The following is a 21,122-nucleotide window of genomic DNA, read 5'->3' as shown; positions in this document are numbered from 1 at the left end:
GTTTGTTACTCAGGATCTCAATTTGGGATTCATAGAAAAGTAAAGCTTGAAGGGACCTCGAGATGTCATGTGTGTCAGCCTCCCATGCAGTGGCAGGACTGTGTTAGGTCCTAAGCTTCCTTTGGGTGGGCAGGAGCAATTTTTTCATCTCTGTGCTTTTCTTGACAAGCAATCTTAAAGGCTCCGAGTGGTATGGGTCTTGGGTACCTGAGACACCAGCTCTCTCCCAGTGTGGTACTGCTGCAGTTGTGAAACAGACACTGAGCGATCAGCCTTTGGCTTAAAAGGAAGCTGTCTAGTTATGTAAGGCCTCTTTCTATGAGGGATCCTCAGCACTGGGACTGTTAGTATACACGGGCCTGATGAAACCTTGACTTATTAACATTCAAAGCACAACTCCTCTTTCTTTCTGGATTCTTATAAGAGAGGGCTGAGGGAAGGGTGAATAGTTTGGCAGGTATGTACGATGGGTTGATAAACTTGGTGACTGTTTTGATAGATAGCCATCCTCCTCAAAGCTGATCCTAAGTCTGTCAATATAGATCCGTTAGTTTTGTATATTTTTAATATTGCACAGGTGCCTGTAACCTTAGAAAAGTGTGTTTATAACAAGGCAGGGATTTTTCCCAGCTTGCTAACGACTCACTGCCACGCTCTGTCTCTTGTAGGCACATTTATTGTCCAAACTTAAACAAAACGGCTCCTCAGCTCGCCCGTTACATTTTCAGCTTTCACTGCCTTCCCTGCCAGGGGACTCTGGCAGTCCTGCTGCTTCTGCTTCCTGCAGCTTCCTGCCTCTTTCTCAGCCAGTTCCCCCTCACTGGGTCTCTCTCTGACTCTTTATAGCCCCAGTTGCACTCTTTTAAACCTAACTAGGGTCAGATGACCAGGCACAGGTGCACTGGCCCTGCTCCCTCTTAAAGGGCCAGTCACCCTGTGACAGTTCTATAAAGCAAATTTAGGATATGTCTACACTGCAATTAAAACCTACGGCTGGCCTGTGCCAGCTGAATTGGGTCAGTGGGGTTCAGGCTAAAGGGCTGTTTAATTGTGGTGTAGACGTGGGGGCTTGGCCTGGAGCCAGAGCTCTAGGACCCTTTGAGGTGAGAGAGTCCCAGAACTTGTGCTGCAGCCTGAGCCAGACCATCTAAGCCACAATTAACTTTTTAGCCCAAGCCCTGCAACCCTGAGTCAGCTGGCACTTGCCAGCTGTGGGTGTCTAATTGCAGTGTAGACATACTCTTAAGCATTGCAGAAAGCATGTCTCATGATCTCTGCATTTCCATGAGCTATTGAGAAGTCGTACAGTTGTAATGTCATATCAGAATATTATCCTTTCTGTGCTCCTTGTGGTTTTTTGTCTACAGGTTTTCTTTCTCACTACAAATGGAGTAGAAGAAACCATATTACTTTGCTTTAGGCTATGTCTACACAGTTAACTTGGGTAATTGGCATCTGGGTCTGAGCACCCAAGTTGTCTAGTCCTACTGTGAGCAATCCCACTGCAAAGCCATAACCTTGTTACTGTGTCCTCACTGTTTCTGCTCTTGCCTCAAGTTATTTATGCTGAGACACTCTAGGATTCTTTTCCTGACAGCTGTGGGATAAATTGTCTGTCCTTTAGGGGGAATTGTGGGAAGGCATTGGAGAACTATCAGCACTAGAATGATTTAGCTTGAAAAGTAAGTGAGCTCCAGCCTGAGTCAAAGTTATGCCTGTATTCTAACTCACAAGCCTAAACTTAAAGCATCTCCAAACCCAGGTAGAAAGTTCCCTTCTCAACATACAACTCCATGCATCTGCCTGTCTCTGTGGCCGCTGTACAGAGGACTCCTGTTGTACAAAGCAACAGGAATTGGGGTAATAGCACATTCTTTTTCGAGTGATGGTCTCTATTGCATTCTACTGAGGGTTATGCTCATGCACCATGTACCCAGAGCCGGAGCCTTTCAAAGTAGTCATGTGTGTTGGTCCGCACGTGTACCCTTGTATTGCCTCGTGGTTTCGCCTGAGGTGATAAACGGCAGGATGGACCGACCATGTCTTCAGTTCCTTCTCACCAACACATAATCCGAGTGGGAGCTTCTGCTTTTCTCTTGTCCTTGGTGACTTAGACGCCGATTCTGTGTGTGCTCCAGTGCCAAAGCACCGACGGGGGAAAAAAAAATATTGGGTGCTTAGCACCCACTGGCAGCCAGCTCCTCCCCAGTGCCTCCCACCCATAATGGCCCTTCCGAACAACTTCTCCCCCTCCCTTCCAGCGCTCCTGCCCTCTGCGTTCAGCTGTTCCATGGCGTGCAGGAGGCACTGGGAAGAAGGGAAGGGGGCAGAGCGGGGGCGGGAACAGGTCGGGCCGGAAGTGGAGCGGGGGCAGAGGTGGGGGATTGGGGGAAGGGGTGGAGTGGGGGCCGGGCCTGGGGCGAAGTGGGGGGTCAAGCACTCTTCTCCTTCCCCCCCCCCCCATGCTTGGTGACACACTTTCGAAACTTTCCAGAAAAACAGTTTCTATTCTTGTACATAGTTAGGATTTTGCTGATTTTTGTAGTAGCTTTAGTGTTCATAATAACTTTTGTAGGATTAAAGACTTTGGGATGCCGCTTTGGTGGTTTCCTGCCAACCCCCTGCCACCTGTGCAGGGTACTGGATTATACTGAAGATGCTGGAATTCAAAGTCTGTGCTTCCTGCCTTCGCTTGTTTTCACTGAGCGACAAGCACCAACGGTGGCTGTACTGCTCGGGAGAAGCGCATGTCGTATCCAGATGCAATATCTGCCTCCTTCCCTTCCCGTACCCAGGAAGGCTGGGCCCTATACCTTAAGCACCTCATGGAGGTCGCTATGGGGCTGTAGTCAGCTCCTGGCTCCAATATTTGCCTTCAGAACCGTCTTGCTCAGCCCTGTCTCATCACCCCATCCTTCGCCAAGGAGACATTTGAAGCAATGTGCCAGTCAGCCCAGCTCCAACGGTACCGACAGATCCAAAGAGGTTCCCCTCATTGTCCCTGGAGGTGACTATGTCATTGACATCCTCCTCTGACCTGGATGACTACCATCAATTTCAGGAGCTGGTCAGGAAAATAGCTAATGCTCTTCATATCCCGTTGGAGGAGGTGCAGGACAGTCAGCACCAACTACTAAACATCTTGCATGCATCGGTATCCTCTGGAGTGGCCCTACTGATCAACAATGCCATTCTCCAACTGGTATGCACCATGTGGCATACTGTGGACACATGCGCCCCACCCCAAAGGGGGCAGAAGAGAGGTACTGTGTCCCCCCGAAGGGGTCTGAGTTTCTGTTCTCCTCTCCTCTGCCTAATTCCCTGGTGATCCAGGCTGATGAGGAGTGGTCCAGACAACAGCACACCTGCACCACCCTCTCTGACAAAGAGGGCAAGAGGTTTGATGTTATGGGTAGAAAGGTTTTTTCCTCTGCCAGTCTCCAGTTCTGTATCTTGAACTACCTAGTGCTGATGGCCAAATATGACTTCTTGAATTATAGGTAGATGGTGGATTTTGCAGATAAGCTAACTCAGCAGGACTGTGCTCGCTTCCAAGCTATTTTGGAGGAGGGCAAGGTTGTCTCCAGGACCATACTTCAGGCTGCAGTTGATTCCGCGGACATGTCCTCGCACAAAGTGACGACTGCAATAGGCATGAGGAGGGACTCCTGGTTACGTTCCTCAGGCTTCCCTTGAGAGGTATAGAGCACAATTGAGGATGAATCACCCTCTTCAATCAGAAGACTGATGATTCTTTACGCTCACTGAAAGACTCTAGACCCACCCTTCAATCCCAAGGCAAATATACACCAGCGCTGAAATGAAAATATATATGCCATTGCCTACACAATGCTATTGAACTCCCCAGTTCTACCACTAGCGAGCCTACGAACTCCACAGAAGTGCCTGAAGGTCCACAGGTCTTCCCTGCTTGGTCTGCCAATGGTCAGCCCTCCACGCAGCACACTCAGTCTTTGCATAAGCGATATTTTGAGTGCATCTAGAGAGCCATCAACCACTTTGCACCCCAATGTTCTTGCCAACCCACCCCCTTTGGTGCATTCAATACTGCTCAAGGGGAAGGGTCAGTGCCCATTCAGAAGGCGACACCCTGGTTGTCGACTGGTTGAACCAGATCAACGATGCCTTTCCTCCCCTACCACTCTTGCAATGCATCTTTCACAAACTCCAACAGGAGAGGGCAATGGTCATCCTGATTGCTCCATTCTGGCCTCACCAGTTCTGGTTTCCTCTGCTTCTCCGCATGTTGAAACATCCTCCACTCCTACTCCCAGCGTTTCTGGAACTTCTCTCACAACACAACTGCAGACTCTGATACCTCAATCCACAGATGCTTCACCTGACAGCCTGGTTTTTCGGATGGACACCTCTGCTAGCATGAGAATGTTTGTCGGCAGTATGACACGTCTTCTCCAGTAGTAGGAAGGGTTCCATGAGACGAGCCTACTGAGCTAAACGGACGCGTTTCACCTCCTGGCCCAACAGAAAGCTGTTGGCATCCTGATGCTCTTGGACTATTTCCTCTCTTTGAAGGCCTTTGGGGCTTGCTCTCAACTCCTGCTCCCTTTCTCTCCTTTCCATGAAGGTTGCTTTTCTGGTGGCTGTCACCTCTGTAAGGAGGGTTCGCAAACTTGGAGTCATGATGGTAAACCCCCCTTTCACCACGTTTCATAAGGATAGAGTTTCCCTGTGCTTGCATCCCAAATTTCTACCAAAAGTGGTTTCCCGCTTCCACCTCAACCAACCCATATGTTTGCCAACCTAAATCACATGCCTCAAATGAGGAACGGCAGCTTCATTCTCTCAATGTCCATAGGACCCTGGCCTTTTACCTATAGAGGACGAAGCCCTTCCAGAAATCTAGACTATTCATTGCCATAGCGGGGAGAATTAAAGGGCAGGCAATCTCCACGCAGAAAATCTCAAAGTGGGTCTTAGGGCGCATTACACTGTGCAATCAACTACCAGGACGGTCCCCACCAGATGGGATACAGGCCCATTCCATGAGAGCGCAGGCAGCAGCTACTGCCGTGCTCCACGACAAACACATAGAAGGCAGCCATGTGGAGTCCAGTACACACCTTTTCTTCTCATTATGCTCTAGTGCAGAGGTCCCCAAAGTGTGAGGCGCACCCTCCTTGTGGGGCGTGGAGGGCTGTCTGGGGGTGTGTGTGGCAGGGCCTGGACCAGCCCCCGCGGTGGTGGGGTGGGAGTGCCACCCAGCCCCTCCCCACCCCCAGCTCTGCTCTGGTCTGGCCCCCAGCCGTGTCCTCGGCCCTGCGCGTGCCTGGCCCTGTCTCTATCCTTGTCTACTGGCTGGGGCTCCGTTCCCAGCCTGGGGCTGAGGCTGGGGGCAAGGCCAGGAGTGGAGCCTCACCTTGCTGTGGGTCTGGGTGCTGGCTCCCACCACAGCCCGGCAGCAGCGCCACTCCCACCCCTGTCTCCAGCCCCGGCCCCAGACCCACCCGCAGCTGCGACCCCAGCCTCAGCCCCCTTACCCTGTTTGCATCGCCCCGTGAGACGCAGCCCCACTCCCGGCCCCGACTTGGGGTGGGGGGGGGCAGAATAAGGGAGTTGCAACCCTCAAAACTTTGGTGACTGCTGCTCTAGTGCATGATTCTCATTTGGTGCAGTAGTCCTCCGTTCCACGGTTCCGTCATCTTCCCACACTGTCCTCCTACTTAAGTACTGCTTGTTAATAATCCTCAGTGGAATACAATAGGGATCATCACTTGAAGAAGGGGATGGTTTCTTACCGTAACTGGAGGTTCTTCGAGATGTTTGGTCCCTATCTGTATTCCAATCCCATCCTCTTTCCCATCTGCTGTGGATCTGGTAGATCTGCAGTGAAGGAACTGAAGATGCGGTTGGTCTGCCTTGCCCTATATCTGCTTGGCCAAAACCACGAGGCAATGCAAGGGCACAGACATGGGCCAATGGATGCTACTACTTTGAAAAGGTCTGGGTGCATGGCGCATGCGCATAACCCTCAGTGGAATACAGATAGGGACCACTCATCTCGAAGAACCTCCGTTTACAGGTAAGTAATTGCCCCTTTTTCATTCCCAAGTTTAGATGTATAGTCTGAAGGCCACGGTTGTTTGGGGGAGGAGGTAAGGTGTCTAAAATGGTTTGGCTCAGTTTCTCTTGCCTAAAAATGAAATTGGTCTAGAACACGGACTTCAATACAGGTAAGTAATTGCCCCTTTTTCATTCCCAAGTTTAGATGTATAGTCTCAAGCCCGTGGGGGACACACACCAAATGTAGTCATGTATTCACACTATAGATGTAGGTGGTGGATATACTATGCACACAGATAGTGGATATTGTGAGGGAATGGGGAAGGATGAGTCAAGTTTTATACAGCTAATTTGATCACATTACAGGCATCCAAGGAAAATGCTGCAATATCTGCCAATTAATTAAAGCATTAATATAAGGAGCAGCAGCTCTGTGATGTTTACATAGTGCTCTTACAATGGGAGCTCAGATAGGAGGCTCCAGAAGGCTGTTTAGAAGATCACTACATTTGCATAAGAATTAAGGAGCTTCATAACCCCTTCCTCTCTCTGCGGTGCTCATTTTTTTAGGAGCAGCCCCCACCTTCCCATCAATCTTCTGAAATGAGTAATGAGCCACTTCTACGGCTTCCTCCCTGAGAGACTGAGCTTGGACAGCTACTTAGAGGGGAAATTAAATGCAACCTAATGAATGAGACTAATGAGCAAATTGGCTATGTGAGGACTTAGTATGTAGTATGCTGTTGGAGTTTGCGAGAATGTTGTCTCAGGCTCGAATCATACTGCCAGTCACCAAAGGGATGATCATTCTGGCTTTACGCCAAGGTCCCACAGGGCTTACTCCCCTGTTACAAGAATTTGTTTTTAGCACAAATGGCTTTTAGTTCTGTGGTCTGGCCGTTGGAAAGCTAAGTCTCTAATGATGTTGTTCTCTTTTTCTTACAGAGCTTTCGGAAATTGAACCCAATGTCTTTCTCCGACCCTTCCTGGAAGTAATCCGTTCTGAAGACACTACAGGTCCCATCACTGGGTTGGCCCTGACATCTGTGAACAAGTTCCTCTCATACGCATTAATAGGTATGGGGCTTGGATCACTGGCATTTTCCAAAATGCCAGCCAAGTGTATGCTCTGGAAATCCCATGCATGATGGGGTAATACATATTTGCAGCCTTCTCAGGGTTGAAGTCTACCTGGGCTGATGGTGTGGGGATGACAGAGTCTTTAGTTATACTTTGGAAATAATGGGGAAGTGTTTTTTCTGTAAATTTGGTTCATATGATGCTGACTAGTGCCATTCACAGCTTTAGAATGGTAGTAGATGGTAATAAATAGCTCTAGGACTTCTAGTCTTTTCTAACCATTGCAGACATTTCAGGGCATTTGGAATATTTGTTTTAAGCACCTAGAAGTGTGTTAGGTATGTCACAGAAATATATAAAGGAGCAATCCATGCACTGGAGTGTTTGCCATGTGATTTCAGACACAGTATAACAAGGTGGGAAGGAAGAGTGGAGAATGAGGGCAAGGGTTACAATAATAGGTTCACACACACAATAAACTCAGCAGGGTTACTTGGGGGAGGTATTCCCAGATCTTGACGGTTCTGTGATAGGTGGATTTTTTTATAATCCAGTCCCTGTCCAGTGGCCTACATTGTCAGCTCCTGGAAAAACTCACTTCTCACAGTTGACATGGCAGTAGTTTTGCTATTACTTCTTTGTCTGTATAAAGAGAGAGTATTTCTTGGGAGCAGTGGGGGGAAAATCAACTTGTGGCACTAATATTTTTAAATTAGCCATATGGGAGATTAGGGTTCATTGTAAACTTGAAACTCTTCTTGTGCTTACTAGAATCTAGGAACATCACTAGATTAGGGGTGGAGGGTGGTGCATGTTGCGTTGTTCTGTAGCACCCCCTCGTGGCTGTATGCACTGAGTTGTGTTCAGCAATCACCGCAGAACATGCTATGTACCGCTGCTTGTGTTGAGGTGGCAAAGAGCTAGTGGGAACAAAGAAGCCAGGCATTGCATCTGAAGGATGGACAAAAGTTAAGGTCGTCTCCTACATCTTGTGTTTACAGGGTGGAGTGGTTGTGGAGTTGGAATCTAGTGACAAATGGCAGGTCCTGCTTACTTAGGTTTCAGGTACTTGTTACCAGAAAGCTTTGTATTGTAGGTGAATCTAATCATCACTTCAGCATAAGAAACCCAGTCCCCAAGTTAAGAAAAGAAATGCTAAGAAACTGGGATCTTTGTGACCTATTAAAATGGGCATCTCAGTCTGTTTCTTCTGGTTGGTACCTTGGTTTTTCTGCAGTGGTGTGTGTAATAGTAAAATTAAATGCTTAACTGGTGGGATATCGCCAAACTTTTAATGTAATTTTAATATAATGTACTGTGACAATAAATGCATTAGCAACAAATAAACCATTCCTAGCACATGCACCTTTGAAAATGTAAGCAACAGTGCAGCTCTGTTGTATCCTGGTAGAAAGAGGACATGACAGTTTCTAAGTGGATTGAGTACACAATGACTTCCTATGTGCCTTCTTGTGAACTGGGAAGTAGGACCAAAATGTCAGATACGCTTTTAGCTGTGTGTTTTAAAAGGTAGGGTCACCTATACAGTAGAGACACTGCGTTTCAGTCAGCAGGGTAACTGCATAAATGGCTAAAGACAGTTGGTTTAGGATTTCAATTGTTTATTTTAACAAAGCTAGACAGAAAATGATTGAGAGTTTGACAACATTCTTTAACTTCCTAATTAGCTACAGGTCACACCAGAGCTCCCCAGCAAGAGGCCATCTCTAAAGTGTATGGGGTGTGTGATTTTTGCAGGCAATGGCAGAATCCTTTGGTTTTTGTTTTGGAACAGCACCTGTAATCCAAGTTCTCAGTGATTGCTTTAGGTGATGTTTGCAGGGGCCTTGCCTTTTGTGCTTCTCCAGACACCAATGAGGCTGGGATTAACGGTGCTGATTGAATGTCTGGCTGGGGCTGCATTGTTATATTAAAGTCCTGTCATTCTTACCTTCTCTTTTGTGATATTAACTTACTTCACTCCAGCACAGGAACTATCAAAGTGCTATATAAAGATACACAAAGTGTAAAATTCTTCGTAACAAGCAAGCTTTTCCCAGATTATAAACAGGGAAGAAGAGTGGGGAAATGTAGTGTGGCTGATGTTTGCTGTGCTTTCTAACTCTGGGTAATTGAATGACCAAACCAGAACCCTTTCCAAAATTGGCATTCATTAGATCTGTGTGGGAGCAGATGGCCTGTGCTCTGCACTTGGGGTTTAAGACCAGCGCGCAGTGGAAGGACTGGTATATTTAACACAACACGTTTGAGGAGGTGTCTTGAGATGCAATATGTTTATAAACAGCTCCCTCTTCCTACTCCTAAAGGCATTTTGTGGACAACACACATTTCTCATTCTCTCAGATGGAGTCTCTGCCAGCTAGTCAGTTGTCTAACCAGTATTGAGAGAGAGTGGTTGAAACCTCTTAAATCAGAAAACATCCTCTTCAGAGTAACACAGTTCTTGAGCGCACTTTTTGACATCTGATCTCCAACTGGCAAAGGTCTGTTATGAGTTGGTATTAATGCAGCCATTTATTAATGGTGTAGCGTGCAGCCTGTAAGTGTGCTGTCCAGTCAGAACATAAGAACGACCATACTGGGTCAGACCAAAGGTCTATCTAGTCCAGTATCCTATCTCCCGACAGTGGCCAATGCCAGGTGCCCCAGAGGGAATGAACAGAACAGGTAATCATGGTTAAAAAAACAAACAAACAAAAAACAGGTAAAACAATTAAGTATCCATCATGCATGTAGTTTGGTAGAAATATTCATCATTACAGAATGTTGTCACAGGTTGTCTTCTGCTCTGAAATAAACACTTCATCTTTGCTTGGACACTTACATTCTGTATATACCATGGCAATATTTTGCAGCAACAGGAAACCTTGTGACAATATTAATGTCAGTTGAATTCATCTCCATCGTTTCCCAGTGCATTTGCTTTTGGATTAGTTATTTTTTGAGCTTTGCTATTTCTACAGGATGACTAGCAACCGATTTCTTTGATAGATGCTGTAGAGAACATAAGAGCGGCCATATTGGGTCAGACCAGTGGTGCATCTAGCCCAGTATCCTATCTTCCTACAGTGGCCAGTGCCAGATGCTTCAGAGGGAACAGAACAAGGCAATTATCGAGTGATCCAGAGCATGGGGTTGTGTCCTTGACCATCTTGACTAATAGCCATTTATGGACCTATCATCCATGAATTTGTTGTTCTTTTTTGAACCCAGTTATACTTTTGGACTTCGCAACATACCCTGGCAACGAGTTCCACAGATTGACTGTGTGTTGTATGAAGAAGTACTTTCTTTTGTTTATTTTAAACCTGCTGCCTATTAATTTCATCAGGTGAGCCCTGGTTCTTGTGTTATGAGATGGGTAAATAACACTTCCTTATTCACTTTCTTCACACCGTACATGGTTTTATAGATCTCTATCATATCCCCCCTTTGTCATCTCTTTTCTAAGAGTCTTTTAATCTCTCCTCATACGGAAGTTGTTCCATACCCCTAAATATTTTTGATGCCCTTCTCTGAAACTTTTACAATTGTTATATATCTTTTCTGAGATGGGTCGACCAAAACTGCACGCATGGTATTCAAGGTGTGGGCATACCATGAATTTCTATAGTGGCATTATGAGATTTTCTCTTTTATTATCTATCCCTTTCCTAATGGGTCCTTATATTCTGTTAGCTTTTTTGAGTGTTTCTGCACATTGAACAGATGTTTTCAGAGAACTATTCACAATGACTCCAAGATCTTTCTTGAGTGGTAACAGCAAATTTAGACCCCAATCTTCTTGTATGTATAGGTGGGATTATGTTTTTCAAAGTGCATTACTTTGCGCTTATCAATATTGAATTTCATGTGCCATTTTGTTACCCCGTCACCCAGTTTAATGAGATCCGTTACTTTGAACTTAACTATCTTGAGTAATTTTGTATTGTTGGCAAATTTTTGCCATCGCACTGTTTATCCCTATTTCCGTATCATATGGAATATGTTAAACAGTACTGGTCCCAGTACTGATCCTTGGGGGAACCTGCTGTTTACCTCTCTTCACTGTAAAAACTGACTATTTATTCCTACCCTTTGTTTTTATCTTTTAACCAGTTACTGATCTATGAGAGGACCTTCCCTCTTATTCCATGACTGCTTACTTTGCTTAAGAGCCTTGGTGTGGGACCTTGTCAAAGGTTCTCTGATAGTCCAAGTACATTGTGTCCACTGGATCACCCTTGTCCATGTGTGTGTTGATCCTCTCAAAGAATTCTAATAGATTGGTGAGGCATGGTTTCCCTTTATAAAAGCCATGTTGACCCTTCCCCAACATATTGTGTCTGATCTTCACTATAATTTCAACCAATTTGCCTGGTACTGAAGTTAGGCTTACTGACCTGTAATTGCCAGGATCGCCTTGGGAGCCTTTTAAAAAAATCGATGTGACATTCACTATCCTTCTGTCATCTATTCCAGAGGCTGATTTAAGTGATAGGTTACATACTACAGTTAGTAGTTCTGTAATTTCATAGTTGAGTTCATTCAGAACTCTTGGGTGAATACCATCTGTTTTTGGTGACTTATTACTGTTTTAATTTATCAATTTGTCAAAAACTTCTCTATTGACACTCAGCCTGGGACAGTTCCTCAGATTTGTCACCTAAAAAGAATGGCTGAGGTGTGGGAACTTCCAACACATCCTTTGTGGTGAAGACCAGTGCAAAGAATTCATTTAGTTTCTTTGTAGTGGCCTTGTCTTCCTTAAGTGCTCCTTTAGCACTTTGATCATCCAGTGGCCCCCCTGACTGTTTGGCAGGCTTCCTGCTTCTGATATACTTAAACAAAAAAAAATTGCTATTAGTTTTTGTCTTTTGCTACTTGTTATTAAAATTCTTTTTTGGCCCTCCTAATTATACTTTGACACTTGACTTTCCAGAATTTATGCTCCTTTCTATTTTCCTCAGTAGGCTTTGATTTCCAATTTGTAAAGGATTCCCTTTTGTCTCTTTTACTCTGCTGTTCCTCATACTGTTTTTTAAAATTTGGGATACAAGTTTAGTTGGAGCCTTTGGTATGTCTTTGTTAAATAATTTCCATGCAGTTTGTAGGCATTTCACCCTTGTGACTATTCCTTTTAATTTCTGTTTAACTAGCTTTCTCATTTTTTTTGTAGTTCCCCTTTTTGAAGTTAAATGCTACTGTGGTGAATGTTGTTGGTATTTTCTCCCTTACAAGGATGCTAAATTTAATTACATTATGGTTGCTATTACAGAGTGGTTCAGGTATATATTCACCTCTCGGACCAGATTCTGTGATGCACTTAGGACTAAATCAACAATTGCCTCTCCTCTTGTGGGTTCTAGGACTAGTTGCTCTAAGAAGCAAAAGTAATATTGTCTAGAAATTTTATCACCGCATCCTGTCCTGAAGTGACATGTACCCAGTCAATATGGGGAAAGTTGAGATCCCCCATTATTACTGGATTTTCTGTTTTGTGTTTTGTGTTTTTTTTTTTTGTAGCCTCTCTAATCTCTGAGCATTTCACAATCACCATCCTGGTCAGGTAGTCAGCAGTATATTCCTACTGCTATACTCTTATTATTCAAGTACGGAATTTCTGTCTATAGAGATTTTGTGGTACAATTTGATTCATTTAAGATATTTACTATATTTGACTCTATATACCCTGGTGTTACCATTTTCCATTGATAAGTTTCTGTGATGCCTATTATATCAATATCTTAATTTAATACAAGGCACTCAAGTTGACCCATCTTAGTACTTCTAGCGTTTGTATACAAGCATTTATTAAATTTGTCAGTATTTAATAGTCTACCTTCATGTAATGTAACTGAATGGGATTTTTTCATTTGACTGTTTCTCTTCAGTTCCTGTCTATACTTTGTTCAACTTCTGTCCTCTCCTCTTCATAAGGGTAATAGAGTATCTCCTTTTAATAAACCGTCCCCGAAGGCATGTCCATGTCCAAGCCATGTGCTCTTCTGCACCTGTGGGCTTTCTCCCAGCCCTTAGTTTAAAAATTGCTTTACAACCTATTTCATTTTACATGCCAGCAGTCTGGTTCTATTTTGCTTTAGATGGAGCCCATCCTTCCTATATAAGCTCCATTTTCCCACAAGGTTTTCCAGTTCCTAATAAACCAAAATCCCTCCTCCCAACACCACCATCTCATCCATGCATTGAGACCCTGTAGTTTTGCCTGACTAACTGGCCCTGTGCATGGAACTGGAAGCATTTCAGAGAATGCTACTAGGGAGATCCTTTCTTCTCTTTATCTAGCAACCTGAATTTGGCCTCTAGAACCTCTCTCCTACCTTTCTCTACCTCGCTGGTACCAACATGTACCACGACCACTGGCTCCTCTGCAGCACTTCACAAAACCTATCTAGATGTCTTGAGCAGTCCTTAACCTTCAGTCAAGGCTTGAAGTGAATTTCAAAAGCATATTCTCTACTTTTCCCTTTGAAACGTATTTGCTTTGCTGCGATCACTATACATGTCATGGACTTCAGAATGTCCATAGCAGCTTTCTAGATTTTCACTTCTAAAACAAACCTTCGCTCTCAACATCACTCGGCTCAGCATGTCTATAGGTGCAGTCTGGATTTTCACCAGTTTAGCTCTACCTTCGGCACCACAGGATAGCCGCTCTTTGAATTTGTATGCTGCAGTAGAGATGATCCATCTTGTGTAGATTGAGAGAAATAACTACCTCCTGCGGTAGTAGAATTGGTTTATATTGTGGTGAGAATAAGAATCCCCTTCCAGTTCTGACCTGGTTCTTTTTAGTTTTATTTTCTGGTGTATACATCTGCTACTAAGAACCTGTACAGCAGTCTGACCAGTAATAAATGACTAGCTAATTAGTAAAAGTCTTGGGGAATGAGTTAACTTCATGCTGTGCTATGACTATCTGTAGAATAACACGTGGGTAGGCCTTTAAGCTTTTTTTTTTTTCTGTGTTCCTAACTCTTACATGCTGCATTGTCCCTGAACCTTCTCATATTTATTAAAATAAAAAACACTTGATTGTTTCTTTTTCCCATTCTCCTCAATGGAAGTGATGAGAATAAATTATAGCAACTGTACCTTGGGTCTGCTACCTATTTTTACAGCTAGTTTGATTTACTACTTGAGTCACTTGGATGTGCCTATCTTTGCTCCATTGCTTTTTGTAGCTGCTTATTGAGAGGTTTGAAGCATATTCTCCCCACTCCAATTATTCCACTTCCCTTAAAGCTCCTGCTGAGAGGACCCCTGAATTGCCTGAATTCCTCAAAAGATGAGAGCCAGTAGTTAAAATCACAAGGCCACCTAACCCAGCTCAGTTAGTCTACACTAGCATCACCACGGGTGGAGCTGAGCTGATGATAGCAATGGTAGAAGCCATTGTGTATCCTAAGCAGTGAAATATCTACTTTTAAGTCAGGCCACCAGATAGAAACTATCATCTCTCTGACATTGAGGTCCATGTGCTGCCTTTTGCCACCAAGTGTCAGTGCTCAACAGGATGCCACTGACGTGGAGTCAGAAATGACCAATCCAAATCTCTGACAGACTCTGATCAGTTTAATAAGACATTATATAATGATGAGTTATATAAGCATTGCCCAAATATGTAAAAACAAACCCATCAGAGAAGGCAAGATCTGCATAAGATAGGGATGCATGCTGTGTTGGTGGGCTACTGTCCCTCAGCCAGTAGTATCCATGCCTGATCCAATGGCAGGCTGCTACATAGCATGATGCCATCCCTTGCCATGCGTGTAGCTGTGAAAAATGTTTCTTACATGGTAGCTTTTCAGAACCTGCATAGCGCTGTTGAGCCCGCTGTCTGTGATGGGACATGGAGGGCATGGAACACAACAAGGGCAGCTTTCTTTAATATGTAGACTTTAGTGGTTGAGGTGTGAATGCTACTAGAGCTGAAGAGAGAATCTGCTGCAGCTTCTCTGCCAAGTGCACAAGGCCAATTCGCTTCCAGGGCTCTTCTGCCAGATACGTATTTGCTGGAGTTCATGGAGCCCTGTCCCCAATTAATGAGGTATTAACTAGTGTTTAGTTTGTTTCCTTTCTTTCCTAATGACTGTTTAGGTAAGATGGTAACAAGACTCTTGCTCAATGCGGTATTGTTTAAGTGAGAATGAAATCAAAGCCAGAGGCAGCTTTCCCAAAGCCACTGAAATGTGGCACAAGATACGGTTACTGGCAACAATCCTGTCCAGAACTCCCTCTCAGCTGCACCCATGTTTGTAGATACAAGAGAATGAAATGGAGAGAGGGGCCTTGATGACTGATTGAAGTAGGAGGGTTGCAGCTCTGGTATCTCAGCCATGGTCCTGTCTGTCTACCCTTTTTCCCCTGAGAGAGCTGCTGGCCTATTTCTTCTCCCTCTCCTGCTCCTTGGGAGGGACCTTAGGCAGCAGAGGACAGCTTCTTTCCCTGTCGGGGAGAAACCCCAGTCAGGGACTCCTATGCCTGTAGTAGAAGTGAGTTTAGCAAATGGAAACTGGTTTCATATGTTGACATTTTTTCTCTCCCCAATGTGATGTGGTTAACAGCTGACTAGGCCATGGGTGTTTGGGGAGTAGTCTTATAATTTACCAACAAAAACATGACCTGGGGGGCGGGCGTAATCAGCTTAATCACTTACTCCTCTCCTCTTTCCTTTGTCTGTTAGAACATAAGCTCTTTGCAAACATAAAAGGCAGTTCCTAACCCAAAGTGCCCTGTGTGCAATACTGAAAACGTATAGCAATAAAAAAAAGCGCCTATCAATGCTAATGGAAGTTGAGTGGACCCTACAGGGAGAGGAATGTACCCTGAGCCACACAAAAAGACAGCAGATGTAAGTGAAGCAGCTCTGGGTCAGCGTCTCCGCACAGAGGCGACCGCCTGCAGCTGGCTTTCCCTGTCAGTTTCCATTTCCTGTCATGGTTTCCTTGTTTTCTTGTGCAGATCCCAGCCATGAGGGCACAGCTGAGGGAATGGAGAACATGGCGGATGCCGTCACGCATGCCCGATTTGTGGGCACGGATCCGGCAAGCGATGAGGTTGTCTTGATGAAAATCCTGCAGGTAAGTGGAGAGAAGTGGCAATTACCATAATGGCTGCTGCCTGGCACTGAGTGGATCCAGTTACATGGAGATGCGAGGGGAGGGAGCAGTGTTTTGACTCTGCAGGAGCTTAGTGACAGACTTTATTTTTAAACAGATGGCTCATGTACCTGTGGTAAAAGCTTTTCCAAATGAAAATAATTAAAAGCTTAAATGAATTGATTTTAAATAGAGTTCTTGATGTGCTATAGCCTTGATCCTAGCCTGTGTGTGTTCCTCTCCAGTGATGGGGAAAGCAGGGATGGGGAACCCAGCAGCTTCTTTGGTGGTAGGGAGTGAAAGTTGTTACTCTGAGACAAGCCTAGAGTTATATACTGCTTGGATCTGCATTTGGGCTAAGGAATTTAAGCAAACCCAAGTGTTGGGCAGCATGTGAGGTGCCAGGCCTATGAGCAGAGCCATCACTCTTGCTGTCCAGCTTTCCTGCCCTTGGGCACAACAGTCACTTTGAAGTGACTTCTGGAAACCCTCCTCCTTTCACTCATGGCAGTGATTCCTGGATTCCAAGCAGACCTTTCCTGAGTGCCTCGACCCTGTCTCAGTGTGCAGGTGAATGGCACTGGTGCTGCATTACATTTAAACTTTGCTTTTTGCAGGTTTTGAGGACCCTGCTGCTCACTCCAGTGGGAGCCCATCTCACCAATGAGTCAGTGTGTGAGATCATGCAGTCCTGCTTCCGTATATGCTTTGAAATGAGGCTCAGCGGTAGGTTTGTTTTTCATATTCCCATGGTGGTGGCTCCTAATAAATGGTCTGGGCTCTCCAGACCTCTGCATCTAGGCCCAGTGCATGAAATCCATCAAGGGGAAGATGCTGAGTTTACAACATCACAAGCTTCCACAGTTTCATGGAAACTTAGTCAGAGGTTCACTGCACAACTTCTTGCTCAGTGGCTCCTCTGTTTTGTTTTTTTTGTTTTTCCCCAGCTCTGTGGCGCCACCTTGTGAGTATGTGCCCATTTTGCAGCAAGGCAGAGTTGGAGCTGGTTTTAATAAATTTGCCATAATCCTCTGTAAACAAGACTCGGAGGGGAGTCTGCTTGGAGAAGCCTCTTGATAATATCACACTGAGTAATGACACCTGTGTTATTTGTTTTTGTCTTCGCAGAGTTATTGAGAAAATCTGCAGAGCACACTCTGGTCGACATGGTGCAGCTGCTCTTCACAAGGTAAACCTGCTTGTGTTTGCCTCAGCATTGCTGAGATGGCCCTCTATGGACAGGAAGATTCCACACTTCCACTTAGGGGCCCACAGAAAATCCGTTTGATCGGACCATGGTTTCAGGGTGGTGGGGAAGGGAGGATTTGGTCCTTCTCTCTTGGGCTGTCCCACCAAGACAGGAGCGGGGGGGTTAGACCAAGTTGTATGGTTTAAGGTGCCCTTCAGGGACAGACAGACAACCAAACAAGAACTTTTGGTTAAGAAAAGGTTCTTTGGCCAGATAATGCAAATTCCACTCAAAAACCCAGAATCCATTTCAGTGCTTTAAAAATGTAACAGACTCTGTTAAATAGACACATGCTTAATTCCAGCAGAGTTTCACCTCAGATGCTGAAAGGAATTTAAACTCCTTCAGGGTCACTTGGGGCAGCTTGTCATTTGGATGACTCTTGTGCCCTGACCAACACCGCCAAAGTGTTGAACTAGGATTCCCTCTCCTTTTGAAACTCAGTACTTAATTCATTTTTGTAAGCAATGCCTAAACTCCTCTTCCTGGCCAATGAAATAATCAAAGCCTTTCTCTGGGTATTATACAAATATAGAGATCTGTTCAAAAGGAAGCAGTGCAGTAAGTTTGTTCCGAGAAATGCTGACTGGGGAATACAGTGCTTCTGCTCTTTTTTCAACCCTCCTAGTTCCCACAAGCACATCCTTCCATCTTCCATATTCCCAGCCACTAAAACTGGCCCTGCTAGCCCCATCATCTGAGGTGGAAGAAAAACTTAAGAGTTTAATGGGCTCAAATCAGTGGCACTGGATAATTTCCATCCCAGAATACTGAAAGAACTGACACATGAAATTGCTAGTCCGGTAGCAAGGATTTTTAATAAATGTATCTATTCAAAGGTAATGCGGTATGACTGGAGAGTTGCTAATGTCATACGTATATTTAAGAGAGAGAAAAAGTGATCTGGGCAATTGGATTTGTTAGTCTAACATAAGTAGCACTCCAGGCTTTAGAACAAATTGTGAAGGAAAAATAATTAAATTCATGGAGGCAAATGATAAAGGGGAGGAAAAGCAACATGGGTTCACCAAACATAGATCATTGCAGGCTAACCTTATTTCTTTCTTTGAGAAAATAGCAGATTTTTTTATATAAGAGCAGTGCAGTAGATCTAATATACTTGGACTTCAGTAAAGCATTTGACGTGGTACCATGTGGGAAATTATTAGTTAAATTAGAGAAGATGGGGACCAGTACAAAAATTGCAAGGTAGTTAAGGAACTGGCTAAAGGGGAGAGAGGCAACAGGTTATTCAGAAAGGTGAATGACCAGACTGGAGGGAAGTTACTAGTGGAGTTCCTCAAAGATCAGTCTTGGGACCAACCTTTATTCAATATTTTTATTGATGACCTTGGCACAGAAAGTATGAGTCTGTATCATGATCATATTTCATTAGTAAAGTTGGGAGGCATTATTGATGATCAATAAGATCTGGACTGGAATATTATACAGGAAGATCTGGATGACCTTGAAGCCTGGAGAGACAAAAATGGGATGAAATTCAATAGTACAAAAGTGAAAAGTCAGTTGGAAGCAACAGAGGAGGAGAGAGACCTGGGTGTGTGGGTTGATCACAGGATGAGTAAGAGCCACCAATATGATGTGACTATGAAAAAAGCATGTTTGATCTTAGGATGTATCAGGCAAGGCATTTCCTCTAGCGACAGAGAAGTATTAATGCCATTGTACAAGGCACCTGTAAGACCTCGTGTGGAATACTGTGTACAATTCTGGTCACCCATGTTCAAGAAAGATTAATTCAAACTGGAACAGGTGCAGAGGGGATATTGGGATGATCAGGAGGATGGAGGATCTATCTTATGAGAGGAGACTTGAAGATCTTTGCTTGTTTAGGTTAGAAAAAGGAAGCTGAGGGGATATGAATGCTTTCTATAAATACATTGGGGGTAAATATCAGGGAGGTGAAGAGCTATTTAAGCTAAAGGACAATGTTGGTACAAAAACAAATGGGCATAAACAGGCCATAAACAAATAAATAAAGGCTAGAAATTCAAAGGTTTCTAACCATCAGAGGGAGGAGTTTCTGGAACAGCCTCCCAATAGGAGTTGTGAGGGCAAAAATTTAATTCATTTTAAGAGAGACAAATTTATGAGTGCGATTGTTTGACAGGGTTGCTTGTGATTGTGGGGCTCAGGGCTCAGCAGCCCTCGGGCTCAATTCCAGTTTCTTACATTTCTAAAAGCTCATGCTTCGGGGTTTCAGCTGGCCACCTGCAGGTGTCAGGAAGGGATTCCTTCTGACCATACTCTCCATGTATTCTGGATTTTTAACATCTCCTTTCAATGAAGTCTTAGGGATGGCCATGGCTGGAAATGGGATATTGGCGGGGGGGCTGTGAGGTAGACCGAGCATTCTCTTTCTTGTATGCTTGGCTGGCTGGTTCTTGCTCACATGCTAAGGGTCTAACTCGGGGAAAAATTCCTTCCTGACCCCCAGGTCAGATTGGCAGTGACCTGACGGGGGAGGGTTTGCCTTCATCTGTGGTGTGGGTCACTTGACAGGATTCACTGAGTATGTCTCACTTAATCATTTCCCAGCCATTGTGGGTGCTTCGGGTATTGGTGCACTTTGGCCCTGCCTAGTCTCTGCTTCTGGCACGTAATAGTTTTGCCTGCTGTGGGCTGTAATGCTTCGGTCTAATTCTGGTTGTTGGGTTGGTGTTCGTGGTGTATGATATGATGGTCTTTGAAATATGACTCTGATTCTGGCCACATAGATAACTGGATGAATGCAAACACCCTGTGGTCTATGGGTCTTTGTGGCTAGGTTCAGAAGCAAGTGTATGATAAAGGAGCAACAGTCAATGTATTGTTTTGACTTATTTGGCAGAGTTCTTATTCATAAATCCATATGCAGCTTCCTCTTTCCTTCCCCCTCCCAATTTAACTTGAAAATATCACCACCATGGCTAGTTCCTGAGAGCAGCTGAACTTGTATATACCTGTGGCAACCACTGGGGCATGAGTAGGGTGAGCACTGCCTCTGGATGGTGGGCTTGCTCTGTTTGCCTTTCCTTTGGAATATTACCTTGTCTGTTCCTCCTTGGACAAAGCTGGGGCATGGGCTTGCTGTCTCCCCAGCATGTGAAGGCCAGAAGTGTAAGGAAGCCAGATGAGAGGAGACAAGGTATGTGGGTGGTAAAGACGTAAATGCTGTTTATTGCAGAGATCACTTGGGAGGACAGGTTTAAGCTGCCCATCTCTGCCGAGCTCTGACTTTCCCATCTACTCTACTCCCAATGAGGGGGCTGCTTAATGTGAGGCTGAGGGCTGGAGAAAATAATGCTGGATTTCTGACTATATACTGTGCAATGTGGAGAATAACAGGGCTTCTAGATGGTCCAGTGGGATAAGTTCAAAGTAATAACTACTCTAAATCTGAGTCTGCTGCTTCTGAGAGAAGAGAAACTGATTCACAGTTCACTAGTGCTAGCAATATTGGGAGCCCTAGTGTAGGTGGCTCTCGACCTCCTGCTGCCATTTTCAGCAATGTACTACTTGGACTTGCTCTGGACAAGTTTAATTTTCAGTGCTGAAACCAGCAGCTGGAGCCAGAGAATTTGCTACATAAGTGCTCCTGAAGCGATTAACATCAGCATAGCTGTCCC

General features: G+C 44.8%; 1 protein-coding gene across 9 annotated transcripts in view; it reads left to right on the top strand.

Annotated features, from left to right (window-relative positions):
- Positions 1 to 21,122, top strand: part of GBF1 (golgi brefeldin A resistant guanine nucleotide exchange factor 1) — a 185,148-nt gene that overhangs the window by 110,812 nt on the left and 53,214 nt on the right. For all 9 annotated transcript variants that reach the window (XM_034775254.1, XM_034775251.1, XM_034775250.1 and 6 more), the window contains 4 exons: positions 6,988 to 7,119; positions 16,108 to 16,226; positions 16,862 to 16,970; positions 17,373 to 17,433. In XM_034775254.1, the coding sequence (XP_034631145.1) occupies positions 6,988 to 7,119; positions 16,108 to 16,226; positions 16,862 to 16,970; positions 17,373 to 17,433 (421 nt within the window). The remainder of the gene's footprint in view (positions 1 to 6,987; positions 7,120 to 16,107; positions 16,227 to 16,861; positions 16,971 to 17,372; positions 17,434 to 21,122) is intronic.

The sequence above is a fragment of the Trachemys scripta genome, chromosome 7 (genome assembly GCF_013100865.1).
Source record: "Trachemys scripta elegans isolate TJP31775 chromosome 7, CAS_Tse_1.0, whole genome shotgun sequence".
In the NCBI taxonomy this organism is placed as follows: Eukaryota; Metazoa; Chordata; order Testudines; family Emydidae; genus Trachemys; species Trachemys scripta.
The sequence above is the reverse complement of the archived record's forward strand: the minus strand, read 5'-3'. Positions and strand labels throughout refer to the sequence as shown.